The sequence below is a fragment of the Electrophorus electricus genome, chromosome 1 (assembly GCF_041902795.1).
Source record: "Electrophorus electricus isolate QZ-2024a chromosome 1, ASM4190279v1, whole genome shotgun sequence".
Classification (NCBI taxonomy): Eukaryota; Metazoa; Chordata; class Actinopteri; order Gymnotiformes; family Gymnotidae; genus Electrophorus; species Electrophorus electricus.
In genome coordinates this window covers 22248721-22266530 of record NC_137497.1, presented here as the reverse complement: position 1 = coordinate 22266530, position 17810 = coordinate 22248721, and the positions used below count along the sequence as shown (strand labels likewise).

Sequence of the window (17810 nt, the reverse complement as noted above, 5' to 3'; positions counted from 1 at the left end):
TCCAAACAACAGTGTGGTAAAATGAAGTGTTCTAATGTAAGATTTTCACATTACAGGACACTTTTACAAGCACATATGATTCCCTTGTGTTTTTGGGTGGGAGACCCTGTTCTCATTATGATTTACACGGTGTGTTCAACACATGTTGGGATGAGCTGAACTGACAGCCGTGCTGGAGGAAAGAACGCAACAAGTTAATATTCATTCAATAGACCTGAAAGGTTTATTGGTTATTCCTTAAGATAAACCTGTGATCTCTCTCCACAGGTGGTTTTATGAAACATGTAGCTGGCTAATATTAGTAACCTTAAGCTTGCCAAGTTACAGTATATTGTTGGTTACTACACCTAGATACCTCATGCTAACATCATATTAGCTTGACTTAGGAGTGAATGTTGGCTGCTAATTTTTTTCATCAAGCCAGAGACATCAAACTAAAATAGAACAGTGATGGTAGAAGACGTGGAGTCAGCAGAGAGAGAAACTGAGCAGACAGCTGACAGTAAACTCAGGACATCTGAACACAGTAGTGAGGAACAATGTTCAGCACTGGACGAGTGAACCTGTGGACTTAATTACAAGAGAGAAAGAAAGACACACAAGACACAGTAATCAGTAATCAGGAGATTAGGAGAAGAGAAGGAGTGAAGTGTGTGTGTGTGTGTGTGTGTGTGTGTGTGTGTGTGTGTGTGTGTGTCACACTGGGTGCCTGATGTACTGTAACAAGGCTAATGAGGCTAATGTTAGCTTCCTTAAATCTAAGGAACTGGCTAGAATATAAAATACTCCTGCTTGTTCGTTTACAGTTACTATAGAGAGACAGAAAACAACCAGGATGAAGAGAAAGAGTAATGCTATTGCCATGGCAACCTTCTTTAGTAAGAAGACAGCAGGAGAGAGAAAAGACAGAAGAACATGATGGTGAAAGTGTCCAGGAGGAGGACATGGAAGAGAGTGGACACAGCAGACAGAGGAGCCAGCTGTGTCCACTCTCACTGTAGCCCCACAGCTCTGCTGTAGTGTCAGCTGTGTCCACTCTCACTGTAGCCCCACAGGTCTGCTGTAGTGTCAGCTGTGTCCACTCTCACTGTAGCCCCACAGGTCTGCTGTAGTGTCAGCTGTGTCCACTCTCACTGTAGCCCCACAGGTCTGCTGTAGTCTCAGCTGTGTCCACTCTCACTGTAGCCCCACAGCTCTGCTGTAGTGTCAGCTGTGTCCACTCTCACTGTAGCCCCACAGCTCTGCTGTAGTGTCAGCTGTGTCCACTCTCACTGTAGCCCCACAGCTCTGCTCTAGTGTCAGCTGTGTCCACTCTCACTGTAGCCTCACAGCTCTGCTGTAGTGTCAGCTGTGTCCACTCTCACTGTAGCCCCACAGCTCTGCTGTAGTGTCAGCTGTGTCCACTCTCACTGTAGCCCCACAGGTCTGCTGTAGTGTCAGCTGTGTCCACTCTCACTGTAGCCCCACAGCTCTGCTGTAGTGTCAGCTGTGTCCACTCTCACTGTAGCCTCACAGCTCTGCTGTAGTGTCAGCTGTGTCCACTCTCACTGTAGCCCCACAGCTCTGCTGTAGTGTCAGCTGTGTCCACTCACTGTAGCCCCACAGGTCTGCTGTAGTGTCAGCTGTGTCCACTCTCACTGTAGCCCCACAGCTCTGCTGACTTGTTTTAGTTGTTTTTTTGTGTTAATGTAAATGGTTGATTTTAGTGAATAAATTAGTTGTGTGAAAGAGCAATATTGTGTTTGTGTGTGTGTGTGTGTGTGTGTGTGTGTGTGTGTGTGTGTGTGTGTGTGTGTGTGTGGTGTTTTGTAATTAATTCAGAACTTTATATCACACTTTTCTGTACCCATAATTCATCATTTGATACTACATAATTCAGAAACACTGAGAATTATAACCACACATAGAAATATAACCACAAGTAGAATTATAATCACATGTAGAATTATAACCAAATGTAGCAATATAACTAAATGTAGAAATATAACTACACATAGAATTATAACCACAAGTTGAATTTTTGGAATCTTGAAATACAACCTTTTTTAAGGGGATGAATCAAAGAATGGAAGATACTTGTAAGTGATATAAAATATTAAGTGCTGGACAGAAATGAAATCTTTCTCAGGTAATAATATTTATGTTTATGTAACCCACACCCTTGATTTATTGGTGATGATTCATTCACATTGTAATCTTATGGGTTAATTAATGATTCCCTGCCTGACCTCATGTGAATGTCATAATCTGATAAGGAATAAAACAGCATGTAGTTTATTATACACTACAATAGTGGTTTTACCACTGTATTAACTTGTGTACCCTGAAATTCCTCTGTGCTGTAAGACCATTTTAGTGTGTCACCACAAGAGAGAGACAGACAGATCTATTATTTGTGTGTGTGAAAGAGACAGAACTATTATCTGTGTGTATGTGAGAGAGAGAGAGAGAGAGAGAGAGAGAGAGAGAGAGAGAGAGACAGAACTGTGTGTGTGAGAGGCAGAACTGACTGACTGATGGGGTCTGCCTCACACACACCTGACTGACGGATGGGGTCTGCCTCACACACACCTGACTGACGGATGGGGTCTGCCTCACACACACCTGACTGATGGGGTCCCTGACTCAGCTATTAAGCCTCCAGGATTCTCGGTGCACCACACAGACAGAACTCGGGACCTCACTGAGAAAAGCAAAGGCAGAGGAGAATGTTTCATGATCAGTGACTCATAGTGTGAGCACAGGAATGTAAACATTAGTAAAAGATTCTGCTCTCTGCATTCTGTCATTCCTCCATAATCACTACTGCAGTGTTCATCCCACCATCATTAGTACTGCAGTGTTCATACACTAATATTCACTACTGCAATGTTCATTCCTCCATAATCAATACTGCAGTGTTCATTATTCCATGGTCACTACTGCAGTGTTTATTTCTACAAAATAAATACTACAGTGATTATTCCACCATAATCAATACTGTGGTCTTTATTCCTCCATAATCACTACTGCAATGTTAATTCCTCCAATAATCACCATTGCAGTGTTTATTCCTCCATAATAAATACTACAGTGATTTATTCCTCTAAAATCACTACTGCGGTGTTCATGCCAACATAATCAATACTGCAGTGTTCATTATTCCATAATCACTACTGCGGTGTTTATTCCTCCATAATCACTACTCTGCATGTCTTCCAACAATATTTTCTGTTTGTATATTAGTGTATTTGTATTTGTGAAACATTGAATGAGATCTGTGTTGTTCTGTTTCCTGTTATGGTGTTAGGGGTGGGATATTTTGATATTTGGACTCTGATTATGGTAACTGCCATTCACTGACTTATGAACCAACCATCCATTATTTGTTCACCTGTCTTAGGTTGCTAATGAATGTTATTTGTCATGTCTTTGTCCATTTTGTCTTTGATGAAGACACGGTAGTGTTGAAATGTTGCTGTGTTTGTAAAATTAAAAGGCTGAAAATGTATCAGTGTGTTCCAGACCTTTCAAGCTCTTCTTTACATTTTTGTTAGCAGTTCAGATCTTTTAATTCATCATCCTCTGACTGAACTACATTATTTACTGTATTTACTCTTTTACAGACTATCTGGCTGTGGTCTCACGGAAGAGTCTTGTAAATCTCTCACATCAGTTCTACAAACAGAAAACTCACTGAGAGAGCTGGAGATGAATAATAATGACCTGCAGAATTCAGGAGTGGAGCAGCTCTGTGCTGGACTGAAGAGTTCACACTGTAAACTGGAGATTCTCAGGTGAGTTCCTGTGACTATTTTTGAATGTAAATAAAGAGGCATTTTAAAAAGGTCAGTGTGAACTCCATTACAGTATTAAACAAACTTTGCCAGGCAAGGCAATGCAAGGAAATTTACACTTTTATATTATATTATAAAGTTCTCTTGTCTAAATATTTCTAAATATAGTTTTCTGTTGAAACCTCACTGCATTTCATTAAATGACCACACTGTGGAGACAAAGAGTTACATCTGTGATGCATGAGCAGATTTTCAAGTCTAGAAGAGAAATATAACATTGTAAAGAGGAGACACCAATGAGTCCTTGTCCACATGTACAGGTGTATTTATTACAATGCTGCTTCAACTAGGCACTTTGGCATTTTGTCCACAAGCTGCATTTTTGGTCACCTGAGAGCAGAAATTTAGCAAAATGTCTTACAGGATGAATATATTCAGAAACTCCAACAACAGTGTTGTAAAATGAAGTGTTCTAATGTAAGATTTTCACTGAGTGATTTTATCTAGTTTATGTATGGAAACACTGTAAACATCAGTCATTCTAATCTCTCTGCAAATAAAAGCCTTTAAAATCTTAATGAAAACATTTAAAGCTGAACCATTGAGGTTCTGGACACATTACAGGACACTTTTACAATCACACGATTCCCTTGTGTTTTTGGGTGGGAGACCCTGTTCTCATTATGATTTACACCATGTGTTCAACACATGTTGAGATGAGCTGAACTGACAGCTGTGCTGAAGGAAAGAACGCAACAAGTTAATATTCATTCAATAGACCTGAAAGGTTTATTGGTTATTCCTTAAGATAAACCTGTGATCTCTCTCCACGGGTGTTTTTATGAAACATGTAGCTGGCTAATATTAGTAACCTTAAGCTTGCCAAGTTACAATATATTGTTGGTTACTACACCTAGATACCTCATGCTAACATCATATTAGCTTGACTTAGGAGTGAATGTTGGCTGCTAATTTTTTCATCAAGCCAGAGACATCAAACTAAAATAGAACAGTGATGGTAGAAGACGTGGAGTCAGCAGAGAGAGAAACTGAGCAGACAGCTGACAGTAAACTCAGGACATCTGAACACAGTAGTGAGGAACAATGTTCAGCACTGGACGAGTGAACCTGTGGACTTAATTACCAGAGAGAAAGAAAGACACACAAGACACAGTAATCAGTAATCAGGAGATTAGGAGGAGAGAAGGAGTGAAGTGTGTGTGTGTGTGTGTGTGTGTGTGTGTGTGTGTGTGTGTGGTGCATAGCATGTGTGGTGTTTTGTATTACATCAGAACTTTAGATCAGACATTTCTGCACCCATAATTCATCATTTGATACTACATAATTCAGTTACACTGAGAATTATAACCACACGTAGAAATATAGCCACACACAGAATTAAACCAGACCTCACACTGTTTATTTCAGGACCAATATAAGTACTGTTTATACACAGTAAACCAGACCTCACACTGTTTAGTTCAGGGCCAATATGACTACTGTATATACACAGTAAACCAGACCTCACACTGTTTAGTTCAGGACCAATATGACTACTGTTTATACACAGTAAACCAGACCTCACACTGTTTAGTTCAGGGCCAATATGACTACTGTTTATACACAGTAAACCAGACCTCACACTGTTTAGTTCAGGGCCAATATGACTACTGTTTATACATAGTAAACCAGACCTTACACTGTTTAGTTCCAGACCAATATAACTACTGTTTATACACAGTAAACCAGACCTCACACTGTTTAGTTCAGGTCCAATATGACTACTGTTTGAAATCTTATTTATTACACAGATTGACACAAGTATGTTTCATTTACTGTTTATAATGCTTCACCTCAATTGAAATGTGTGTGTGTGTGAGGGAGAGACAGAACTATTGTGTGTGTGTGTGTGTGTGTGTGTGTGTGTGTGTGTGTGTATGTGTGTGTGTGTGTGTGTGTGTGTGTGTGTGTGTGTGTGTGAGAGAGAGAGGGGGAGAGACAGAACTATTATCTGTGTGTGTGTGTGTGTGTGTGTATGAGAGAGAAATAGAGAGAGAGACAGATCTATTATTTGTAAGTGTGAGACAGAACTATTATCTGTGAGTTTGTGTGTGTGTGAAATAGAGAGAGAGAGACAGACAGATCTATTTGTGTGTGTTAGAGAGACAGAACTATTATCTGTGTGTGACCACCACTGTTGGAATGTGCTCCTCACTGGACCCCTTGCTGTGCTCCTTGTCTTTCTGCTTCCTCCATACAGGAGAACAAACACTGACCACAGAAAATACTTAAAACCACAAGATGTCTGGAGGGCTCAGAAGTTCAGAAACAATAGTGAAGGTGTTTTGCAGGGAAATTATATAAAATACAAATAGTGGGAGAGTCAAGGCACTGTTCTGTTAAAAAAAAAAAAAAAAAAAAGGAAAAAATGTGTAAAACTCTTATTTAATGCATTGTTCATAGCAACACTCTAATACAATGGTTATGCTACAGTTTTAGTATGTGTCCAAGCTACATCCCACACAATATAGTAACATGGCCATCTTTAGGGTTCACAAATTATGAAGAAAATCATCAGTATTATCTTACAGTGTTTGATAAATGGTAAAGGAGTGTTGGAGGCAGCCATCTTCAGTTGCTGGTTATTTCAGCTGCAGATGATTAGAGAGAGATACCAACCTTTATACATCTGTTATGTGCCAGTGTAGGGGGAGAGACCACAACAGACACTTTATTCTGAGCACAAACCATTATTACAAAAAAGTAATAGAGATCTACAAACATGCCGTCTGACTCTATGGGGAGTATAAACCAGAATAAAAACCAAACCCAACACATGCTCCACCCCAAACCTGTCTTCATTAAACATAAACCAGAAGAGGGAAAAGAAAATACAGTAGTAGATGTAACAAGTTCAAATCCACTCAGTGAATGTACAGTAATCTTCTACACCCACAATATTTTATGTTGATACACACAGCCACACAATAGACTACACTACCCAACACTGGCACAATGACCTGGGGGAAGTTGTACTAGGACAGAGCCAACTCTGGAAACTGAAGGTACAAATCTGTGTTCTATTAGCATGCCTGAGTTCAGTCTGTCTATTAAATCTTATCAGGCTGCAGTTATGGAGTATTTGTAGTTTCACCGTAACTGTAGTGTGGTAGCAGCAGGGTGTGTTTGGGTGTGTGTAGGGCACCAGAATGGTCAGAAACAGTATAACACCATTATATGTAGTGAAGATAATATTCCTAATATTTTTCTCAACTAAAACTGGGAGCACACGAAACAGCAGAAAACAGTTTGGTATAGAAATACAATAACCTTGTGATTGTTGCCCTTGTTTTTAGGAAGTCTATGTTGACGTATTAAAAAATGTCAAAAGGTACAATAAAAACACTCCACAAATTTTTTAAATTGTACCATTTGAAAAAAAAATAAAGGTAGTAATAACATGAATATCCAAGAAGCACTTGTATCCAACAGGAACAGAAATATGAGTGACAAGTTTCTCAATTTGATTGACAGTAATTTTATCCAATCACATATGTGGTAGGACGGCCGGGGCGGCAGAATATTGAATGACGTCATTACAGTGGCCAATAGCATCAGGGGAGCTGTTTTAACTTACTGAGGTGAAGAGAACTGTAGTGGATCATGAAAATGACAGAAAATCTCAAACTGGAACTGGAGGATATTTGCTGCTATGGTGATTTCCAAGAGAAAAGGAAAATACCAGAAAGGGACAGACAAAAAGTAAAAGTAGATGGACTAAGGCAGACAGACAAAGCCTGTGTGAGTTTTTCACTGAATCTCTGATCGTCATTCATGGCTAACAGCTAACTAGGTAATGTTAGCAAAGAAAGTCTAGCTATGTTGATTTGTTTAGTGTGTTTACTGTTCAGCACAGATATCTAACCAGCTAACGGTCTCAACAATTTGACCAAACCGTCAATAAGCAAGATTGGACTTCTTGCCATTGCAACAATCAAGATACAGTCTTTAGGAGAAATGCGGTTGGATGTTCACGTAGTTGAGAGCAGGAGGGAGGAGGGTGAGGGTGTGACGGGAGATTTGACGGGGATGTGATTTATAACATCTGGTGTTCATGAAGTACAGCCGTGTATTAATCAGTCATGTCCCCTACATCAGTTTAAACACATTTAAACCTTGTAGCTAGGTTACAGGTGGTTACTAGGTTACAGGTAGTTACTAGGTTACAACCGCGATCACGCTATCCGCGCTTTAGCGATTCACGGTCAAGTCATCCGCGGGTTAAATTTAATGCGCCTATATGCGCGATTATACGGTATTTTGCTGCTCACAGCAACCTAACTCTTCCTAAGCAAAGAAACAGACTTGCGTATTTGTACAAAATACAGTTTACTTGATTGAACTAGTTTAATTGCATAATTAGATTAAACACAATTGGTAATATATTTACACATCTTAATAAGCATTGTGGAAAATGCTTTTTCTACATAATGTTTCTCAGAAGTTTATTATAGATCTTGACTGCCAGCTGAAACAGGGGTTATCACTAGTGAAATGTGGCAAATGTGCAGGGCAGGAGAACTCCAGGGCTGAAATATTCCACTGCCAATTGAATGGTGGCCCTTGGCCATCACCAGATCATTAATAAATCTATATTGAAGTTTTACATATTTTTCTGAATTTTAACAAAATGCAAAAACAGTTCCACTACCACATGTGAGTAGAAGCCCTTGACTATTAGCAGAGTAAGTTTGGACACATTTCACTATACAATGTCTTCATAAATGCATATTAAAGTCAAACTACCTTTAGGTGAAATAATGCACTCATTTTGTATAGACTGAATTTGCAGAGTATCAACAGAGTAAGTTTGAACAGATTTCACTCGACCATTTTTCATAAACTCCTATTAAAATAATAATACCTTTAGGTGAATTCATGTACTCATTTCATTCAGGTTGATTTTGGATATCTATTTCTCAGAAATGACCCATAAAGCCAAGACAGTTCCATGACCACATAAGAGAACATTTATATTTACTTTTACAGCATTTGGCAGATGCTCTTATCCAGAGCGACTTACACTGTAATATTTGGTGTATCTACTGTAGACTATATTGTACTGTCAGTTGTATCTGCTGTAGAGTATATTGTAATGTCTGTTCTATCTACTGTAGGGTATATTGTGATATCTGTTGTATCTGCTGTAGGGTATATTGTAATATTTGTTGTATCTACTATAGACTATATTGTCTGTTGTATCTACTGTAGGGTATATTGTAATGTCTGTTGTATCTACTTGCAGTCTAGCTATCTGTAATCTTGAGGAAAACACTTGTGAAAGTCTGGCATCAGCTTTGCAACTTCCAAAAAGTATGCATCGCTTAGAATTCTTAGACTTTATCTCTGAGTCACAGATCCAGAAATGTGACAGTGTTTTTACTCCTGTTATCACAGCCAGATGTAGAATTCTGCCAAGATTTTACTGGCATCATCTCATACAGTCTGACATGTAACAGTCTTATAAGACCACTGAAATCACACAGTGTAAGTCCAGCTTTAGGGTTCTTTTGATGTAGGTTAATAGTGCACTAGAGTTCTGAAGGGCTGAATAAAAATAAGAGCAAAAATAAACACAGACAGCAGCGATCTGGAGAAGAGTGAACAAAACCATCTGCCATGGAGGACGCCAGAGAGACATGAGAGTGGAGGAACCTCCAACTACAGTTACCAGCCTCTCTAGCTGCCCCATGCAGGCTGCTCTGGAAGTGCATCTCACTCTCTGTCTCTCTCTACCTGTTTCCCTCCTTTCTGCAGACTGTCTGGTTGTTTGGTCACAGAAGAAGGCTGTTCTTCTCTGGCTTCAGCTCTGAGGTCAAACCCCTCCCACCTGAAAGAACTGGACCTGACGTACAATCACCCAGGAGAGTCAGGAGTGAAGCTGCTCTCTTCTAGACTGGACACTCTCAGGTATGGAACGTTAGTGTGTGCATGTGTATGGGGGTTTGTTTGTGTGTGCTTACGTGTGTGTGTGTGTGTGTGTGTGTGTGTGTGTGCGTATGTGTTTCTGTGTTGGTGTCTGTGTGTGTTTATGAAAGAGTGAGAATGAGAAAATACTGAAAACTGAGTCTTCCATTCCTGAGTAGTGCAGTTCCCATATCATACTGTGGTGGCTGGTGAGTTCACTCTCCATCATTCTCCTGTAGGAACTGCTGAGTTTTAGTTGACATGCTACATTTCCTCAGCCTCCTCAGGAAGTACAGATGCTGTTCTGTCAGGAGTTTATAAACTCTGTTCCATTTTTTGAGGTTAGTTGTAATTCATTTAAGAACCACAGGGTGTCAGTAGCAGCGAGTTGGTTCATGTGTGTAGCGATCGTAGAGTGAGAGAATACAACTCCAAGAGTTCTAGTTATTGTAGTTATTATAGTTATTGTAGTTATTATAGCCGTGCTAATGCAGTTGTCTGCGTACATCTCATACCTTTTGAAAACATTGTGGTTGTGTGTAGTTTATTGTATTGTTATTTGTAATCACAGATCATTATTTGGTGGATAATGTTATTCTCTGTGACGTTTGCTGCATTGTGTTTTGTGTATATCGGTACTTGTTGTGGCTGGCTTGTTGTTGATTTGTCTTTCATGTGATTCAGTTTCACGTTTCCTCCTGTTGTCAATAAAACTGAACAAGAGCTGAACATTTTCAGAGTTCTGATGTCAGGAGAGTGTTAACCTGCAGGTCATGCTGTGTATCGTACATAAACAGAGGACACAGCAGATACTGTTGGGATTTCTTTATGATGTGGTGTTTGTTGTAGGTCCAGGTGAGGTCCTCACTGATGTGGGGTGTGTGTGTTGTAGGTCCAGGTGAGGTCCTCACTGATGTGGGGTGTGTGTGTTGTAGGTCCAGGTGAGGTCCTCACTGATGTGGGGTGTGTGTGTTGTAGGTCCAGGTGAGGTCCTCACTGATGTGGGGTGTGTCATAGGTCCAGGTGAGGTCCTCACTGATGCGGGGTGTGTGTTGTAGGACCAGGTGAGGTCCTCACTGGTGTGGGGTGTGTTGTAGGTCCAGGTGAGGTCCTCAATGATGCGTTGTGTGTCTTCTAGGTCCAGGTGAGGTCCTCACTGATGTGGGGTGTGTCGTAGGTCCAGGTGAGGTCCTCACTGATGTGGGGTGTGTGTTGTAGGTCCAGCTGAGGTCCTCACTGATGTGGGGTGTGTTGTAGGTCCAGGTGAGGTCCTCACTGATGTGAACTCCAGGAAGGTGAAGGAGTTCACCTCCATCTCTCCTGTCTGTAGTGGGGTGTGCTGTTGCTTCTCCTTCCTCCTTGGGTCAACAATCATCTTCTTGGTCTTGTCTGCATTCAGGGAGAGATTGTTGTCATGACACCATGTCACCATGTCTGTCACCTCCCTCCTGTATGCTGTCTCATCCAGTGATCAGTCAAACCAGTTTGATGATGCTGGTGTTATACTGGGCGGCCACGCAGTCCTGGGGGGTCCCAGTGTTCTCAGTCCTTGTGCTGGATGTACATTGCCAGTTCTGACTGACTGATTCTGTCTGTTAGAAAGTTCAGCCCCCATTTACAGAAGGAGGGTGTGAGTCCAGTGGTGAGTGTTTCAGTCAGTTTGGTTGGGGTGACTGTGTTGACTGCTGAGCTGTAATCAGTGAACAGCACTGGAGCATAACTGTCCATGTCCTCCAGATGTGTGAGAGACGTGTGGATGTCAGTGCTGACAGTGTCCTCAGTGCACTGGTTCTGGTGGGCTGTAAACTGGTGGGGTCCTCTGGACAATAACGGACATTATAGTAGTAAGAATATAGACAATTAGGAGCAGAATAAGTAGTGAGATGGAGAAAAATAAATAAAGAAATATGGAACAATAAGCAATTAATGTCTAGTGTGGTTTTCCAGAAGTCTTAGTCTGGTCCCGACGGTGTGCACATGACCGAAACTCTTCCTGTATGAGATCATCCATGAAGGGCAGCAGGGAAGTGGCTGTGTGGGGTGGAGGGGTGGGGGGCTACAACAGGGGGCATCATGGGGTGGTGGGAGGAGCCATGGCAGCTGAGACAGTAACGTCATGACATCAGGGGTAGGTGAACCTCAGCAGACAGAGAGACTAGATTATTAGACATGTCCAGGTAGAGGGTGTGTAAATTAGGAAACTATGATGTGCAAAGATGGACTTTGGCAGATGCAGCTTTGGCAGCACAGCTAAAAGGAAACACAGGCATGATCAACACTCCACCGCTCTCAGTCAACAAACTAGAGAGACAAAAGAGAGGTGAAGTGACAACATCATCACATCCCAGTTTACCAGAACTCTCAATGCCCAGAACGATGTGTGTGTCTGAAATGGAGAGAGAGAGCGAGAACTATTATCTTTGTGTGTTTGTGTGAGAGAGAGACAGAACTATTATCTGTGTGTGTGAGAGAGAGGGAGAGAGAGAGAGAGCGAGACAGAATTATTATCTGTGTGTGAGACAGAGAGAGAGACAGAACTATTATCTGTCTGTGTGAGACAGAACTTTTCTGTGTGTGAGACAGAGAGAGAGAGAAAGAGAGACAGAACTATTATCTGAGAGAAAGAGAGAGAGACAGAACTATTACCTGTGTGTGAGAGAGAGAGAGACAGAACTATTACCTGTGTGTGTGAGAGAGAGAGAGATCTATTATCTGTGTGAGAGAGAGAGAGAGAAACAGAACTGTTATCTGTGAGAGACAGAGAGAGAGAGACAGAACTATTATCTGTGTGTGAGAAAGAGAGAGAGAGAGAGAGAGAGAACTATTATCTGTGTGTGAGAAAGAGAGAGAGAGAGAGAGAACTATTATCTGTGTATGGAACAGAGAGAGAGAGAGAGAGACAGAACGATTACCTGTGTGAGAGAGAGAGAAAGAGATAGACAACTATTATCTGTGTGAGACAGAGAAAGAGAGAGAGAACTAATAACTATGTGTGTGAGAGAGAGACAGAACTATTATCTGAGAGAGAGAGAGAAAGAGAGAAAGAGAGAGACAGAACTATTACCTGTGTGTGAGAGAGAGAGAGACAGAACAATTTTCCTGTGTGTGAGAGAGAGAGAGAGAGAGAACTAATAACTGTGTGAGAGAGAGAGAGAGAGAGAGAGACAGAACTATTATCTGTGTGTGAGACAGAGAGAGAGAGAGACAGAACTATTATCTGTGAGACAGAGAGAGAGAAAGAGAGAGAGACAGAACAATTATCTGTGTGTAAGAGAGAGAGAGAAATAATAACTGTGTGTGAGAGAGAGAGAGACAGAACTATTATCTGTGTGTGAGACAGAGAGAGAAATAATAACTGTGTGTGAGAGAGAGAGAGACAGAACTATTATCTGAGAGAGAGAGAGAAAGAGATAGACAGAACTATTACCTGTGTGTGTGAGAGAGAGAGACAGAACTATTATCTGTGTGTGAGAGAGAGACAGAACTATTATCTGTGTGTGAGAGAGAGAGAGAGAGACACAGACAGATCTATTATCTGTGTGAGACAGAGAGAGAGAGAGACAGAACTATTATCTGTGTGTGAGACAGAGAGAGAAATAATAACTGTGTGTGAGAGAGAGAGAGACAGAACTATTATCTGAGAGAGAGAGAGAGAAAGAGATAGACAGAACTATTACCTGTGTGTGTGAGAGAGAGAGACAGAACTATTATCTGTGTGTGAGAGAGAGACAGAACTATTATCTGTGTGTGAGAGAGAGAGAGAGAGAGACACAGACAGATCTATTATCTGTGTGAGACAGAGAGAACTAATAACTGTGTGTGTGAGAGAGAGAGACGTAACTATTATCTGTGTGTGAGACAGAGAGCGAGAAACAGAACTGTTATCTGTGTGTGAGAGAGAGAGACAGAACTATTACCTGTGTGAGACAGAGAGAGAGAAAGAGAGAGAGACAACTAATAACTGTGTGTGTGAGAGAAAGAGAGAGAGACAGAACTATTATCTGTGTGAGACAGAGAGAGAGACAGAACTATTATCTGTGTGTGAAACAGAGAGAGACAGAACTATTATCTGTGTGAGAGAGAGAGAGACAGAACTATTTTCTGTGTGTGTGTGAGAGAGACAGAACTATTATCTGTGTATGAGACAGAGAGAGACATAACTATTATCTGTGTGAGAGAGAGAGAGAGACAGAACTATTATCTGAGAGAGAGAGAGAGAGACAGAACTATTATCTGAGAGAGAGAGAGAGAGAGAAAGAGAGAGAGACAGAACTATTTTCTGTGTGAGACAGAGAGAGAGAGAACTATTATCTGTGTGAGACAGAGAGAGAGAGAGAGACAGAACTATTATCCATGTGTGAGAGAGAGAGAGAGAACTATTTTCTGTGTGAGAGAGAGAGAGAGAGAGAGACATAACTATTATCTGTGTGAGCCCGAGAGAGAGAGAGAGAGAGAGAGACAGAACTACTATCTCTGTGTGTGAGAGAGAGAGAGAGAGAGAGACAGACAGAACTATTATCTGTGTGAGAGAGAGAGCGACAGAACTATTATCCGTGTGAGAGAGAGAGAGAGAGAGACAGAACTATTTGTGTGTGTGTGAGAGAGAGAGAGATAGAGACAGAACTATTATCTGTGTGAGCCCGAGAGAGAGAGAGAGAGAGAGAGAGAGAGAGAGACAGAACTATTATCCGTGTGAGAGAGAGAGAGACAGTACTATTATCTCTGTGTGTGAGAGAGAGAGAGAGAGAGAGAGAGTGAGAGAACTATTATCTGTGTGTGTGTGTGTGTGTGTGTGTGTGTGTGTGTGTGTGTGTGTGTGAGAGAGAGAGAGAGAGAGAGACAGAACTATTATCTGTGTGTGTGAGAGAGACAGAACTATTATCCGAGAGAGAGAGAAAGACAGAACTATTATCCGTGAGAGAGAGAGAGAGAGAGAGAGAGACAGAACTATTATCCGTGTGAGAGAGAGAGAGAGACAGAACTATTATCCGTGTGAGAGAGAGAGAGAGAGAGACAGAACTATTATCCGTGAGAGAGAGAGAGAGACAGAACTATTATCCGTGTGAGAGAGAGAGAGAGACAGAACTATTATCCGTGAGAGAGAGAGAGAGACAGAACTATTATCCGTGTGAGAGAGAGAGAGAGAGAGAGAGACAGAACTATTATCTGTGTGTTTGTGTGAGAGAGAGAGAGAGAGGGAGACAGAACTATTATCTGTGTGAGAGAGAGAGAGACAGAACTATTATCTGTGAGACAGAGAGAGAGAGACAGAACTATTATCTCTGTGTGTGTGAGAGAGAGAGAGACAGAACTATTATCTCTGTGTGTGAGAGAGAGAGAGCGACAGAACTATTATCCGTGTGAGAGAGAGAGAGAGAGACAGAACTATTATCTGAGAGAGAGAGAGAGACAGAACTATTATCTGTGTGTGAGAGAGAGAACTCTTATCTGTCTGTGAGAGAGAGAGAGACAGAACTATTATCTGTGTGTGTGAGAGAGAGAGAGAGAGACAGAACTATTATCTCTGTGTGTGAGAGAGAGAGCGACAGAACTATTATCTGTGTGTTTGTGAGAGAGAGAGAGAGACAGAGAGAACTATTATCTGTGTGAGAGAGAGAGAGAGAGAGAGACAACTATTATCTGTGTGTTTGTGTGAGAGAGAGAGAGAGAGAGAGGGAGACAGAACTATTATCTGTGTGAGAGAGAGAGAGACAGAACTATTATCTGTGTGAGCGAGAGAGAGAGAGAGAGAGAGAGAGGGAGACAGAACTATTATCTGTGTGAGAGAGAGAGAGACAGAACTATTATCTGTGTGAGCCCGAGAGAGAGAGAGAGAGAGAGACAGAACTATTATCTGTGAGACAGAGAGAGAGAGACAGAACTATTATCCGTGTGTGAGAGAGAGAGAGAGAGAGACAGAACTATTATCCGTGTGAGAGAGAGAGAGAGAGACAGAACTATTATCTGTGTGTGTGTGTGTGTGTGAGAGAGAGAGACAGAACTATTATCCGTGTGAGAGAGAGAGAGAGACAGAACTATTATCCGTGTGAGAGAGAGAGAGAGACAGAACTATTATCTGTGTGTTTGTGAGAGAGAGAGAGAGACAGAGAGAACTATTATCTGTGTGTGAGAGAGAGAGAGAGAGAGAGACAGAGAACTATTATCTGTGTGTGAGAGAGAGAGAGAGAGAGCGACAGAACTATTATCTGTGTGTGAGAGAGAGAGAGCGACAGAACTATTATCTGTGTGTGTGAGAGAGAGAGAGAGACAGAACTATTATCTCTGTGTGTGAGAGAGAGAGAGAGAGAGAGACAGAACTATTATCTGTGTGTGAGAGAGAGAGAGACAGAACTATTATCTGTGTGTGAGAGAGAGAGAGAGAGACAGAACTATTATCTGTGTGTGAGAGAGAGAGAGAGAGAGACAGAACTATTATCTCTGTGTGTGAGAGAGAGAGAGAGAGAGAGACAGAACTATTATCTGTGTGTGAGAGAGAGAGAGAGACAGAACTATTATCTGTGTGTGAGAGAGAGAGAGAGAGACAGAACTATTATCTGTGTGTGAGAGAGAGAACTCTTATCTGTCTGTGAGAGAGAGAGACAGAACTATTATCTGTGTGTGTGTGTGTGAGAGAGAGAGAGAGAGAGAGAGACAGAACTATTATCTGTGTATTTGTGAGAGAGAGAGAGAGAGAGAGACAGAACTATTATCTGTGTGTGAGAGAGAGAGAGAGACAGAACTATTATCTGTGTGTGAGAGAGAGAGAGAGAGACAGAACTATTATCTGTGTGTGAGAGAGAGAACTCTTATCTGTCTGTGAGAGAGAGAGAGAGAGAGACATAACTATTATCTGTGTATTTGTGAGAGAGAGAGAGAGAGAGAGAGACAGAACTATTATCTGTGTGAGAGAGAGAGAGAGAGAGACATAACTATTATCTCTGTGTGTGTGTGAGAGAGAGAGAGAGAGAGACAGAACTATTATCTGTGTGTGTGAGAGAGAGAGAGAGACAGAACTATTATCTGTGTGTGTGTGAGAGAGAGAGAGAGAGAGAGAGACAGAACTATTATCTGTGTGTGTGAGAGAGAGAGAGAGACAGAACTATTATCTGAGAGAGAGAGAGAGAGAGAGACAGAACTATTATCTCTGTGTGTGTGTGAGAGAGAGAGAGAGAGAGAGAGACAGAACTATTATCTGTGTGAGAGAGAGACAGAACTATTATCTCTGTGTGTGTGTGTGTGAGAGAGAGAGAGACAGAACTATTATCTCTGTGTGAGAGAGAGAGAGCGACAGAACTATTATCTGTGAGAGAGAGAGAGAGAGAGAGACAGACATAACTATTATCTGTGTGAGCCCGAGAGAGAGAGAGAGAGAGAGAGAGACAGAACTATTATCTGTGAGACAGAGAGAGAGAGAGAAACAGAACTACTATCTCTGTGTGAGAGAGAGAGAGAGAGAGAGAGACAGACAGAACTATTATCTGTGTGAGAGAGAGAGCGACAGAACTATTATCCGTGTGAGAGAGAGAGAGAGAGAGAGACAGAACTATTTGTGTGTGTGTGAGAGAGAGAGAGATAGAGACAGAACTATTATCTGTGTGAGCCCGAGAGAGAGAGAGAGAGAGAGAGAGAGACAGAACTATTATCCGTGTGAGAGAGAGAGAGACAGTACTATTATCTCTGTGTGTGAGAGAGAGAGAGAGAGAGAACTATTATCTGTGTGTGTGTGTGTGTGTGTGTGTGTGTGTGAGAGAGAGAGAGAGAGAGAGAGAGACAGAACTATTATCTGTGTGTGTGAGAGAGACAGAACTATTATCCGAGAGAGAGAGAAAGACAGAACTATTATCCGTGAGAGAGAGAGAGAGAGAGAGACAGAACTATTATCCGTGTGAGAGAGAGAGAGAGACAGAACTATTATCCGTGTGAGAGAGAGAGAGAGAGAGAGACAGAACTATTATCCGTGAGAGAGAGAGAGAGACAGAACTATTATCCGTGTGAGAGAGAGAGAGACAGAACTATTATCCGTGAGAGAGAGAGAGACAGAACTATTATCCGTGTGAGAGAGAGAGA

At 41.5% G+C, this 17810-nt stretch overlaps 1 protein-coding gene across 2 annotated transcripts in view; it reads left to right on the top strand.

Annotated features, from left to right (window-relative positions):
• LOC145657472 (NACHT, LRR and PYD domains-containing protein 3-like) overlaps positions 1-17810 on the top strand; it is a 69786-nt gene that overhangs the window by 45314 nt on the left and 6662 nt on the right. For both annotated transcript variants that reach the window (XM_081712321.1, XM_081712322.1), the window contains exons 13-14: positions 3606-3776; positions 9594-9746. In XM_081712321.1, coding sequence (XP_081568447.1) covers positions 3606-3776; positions 9594-9746 — 324 coding nt within the window. The remainder of the gene's footprint in view (positions 1-3605; positions 3777-9593; positions 9747-17810) is intronic.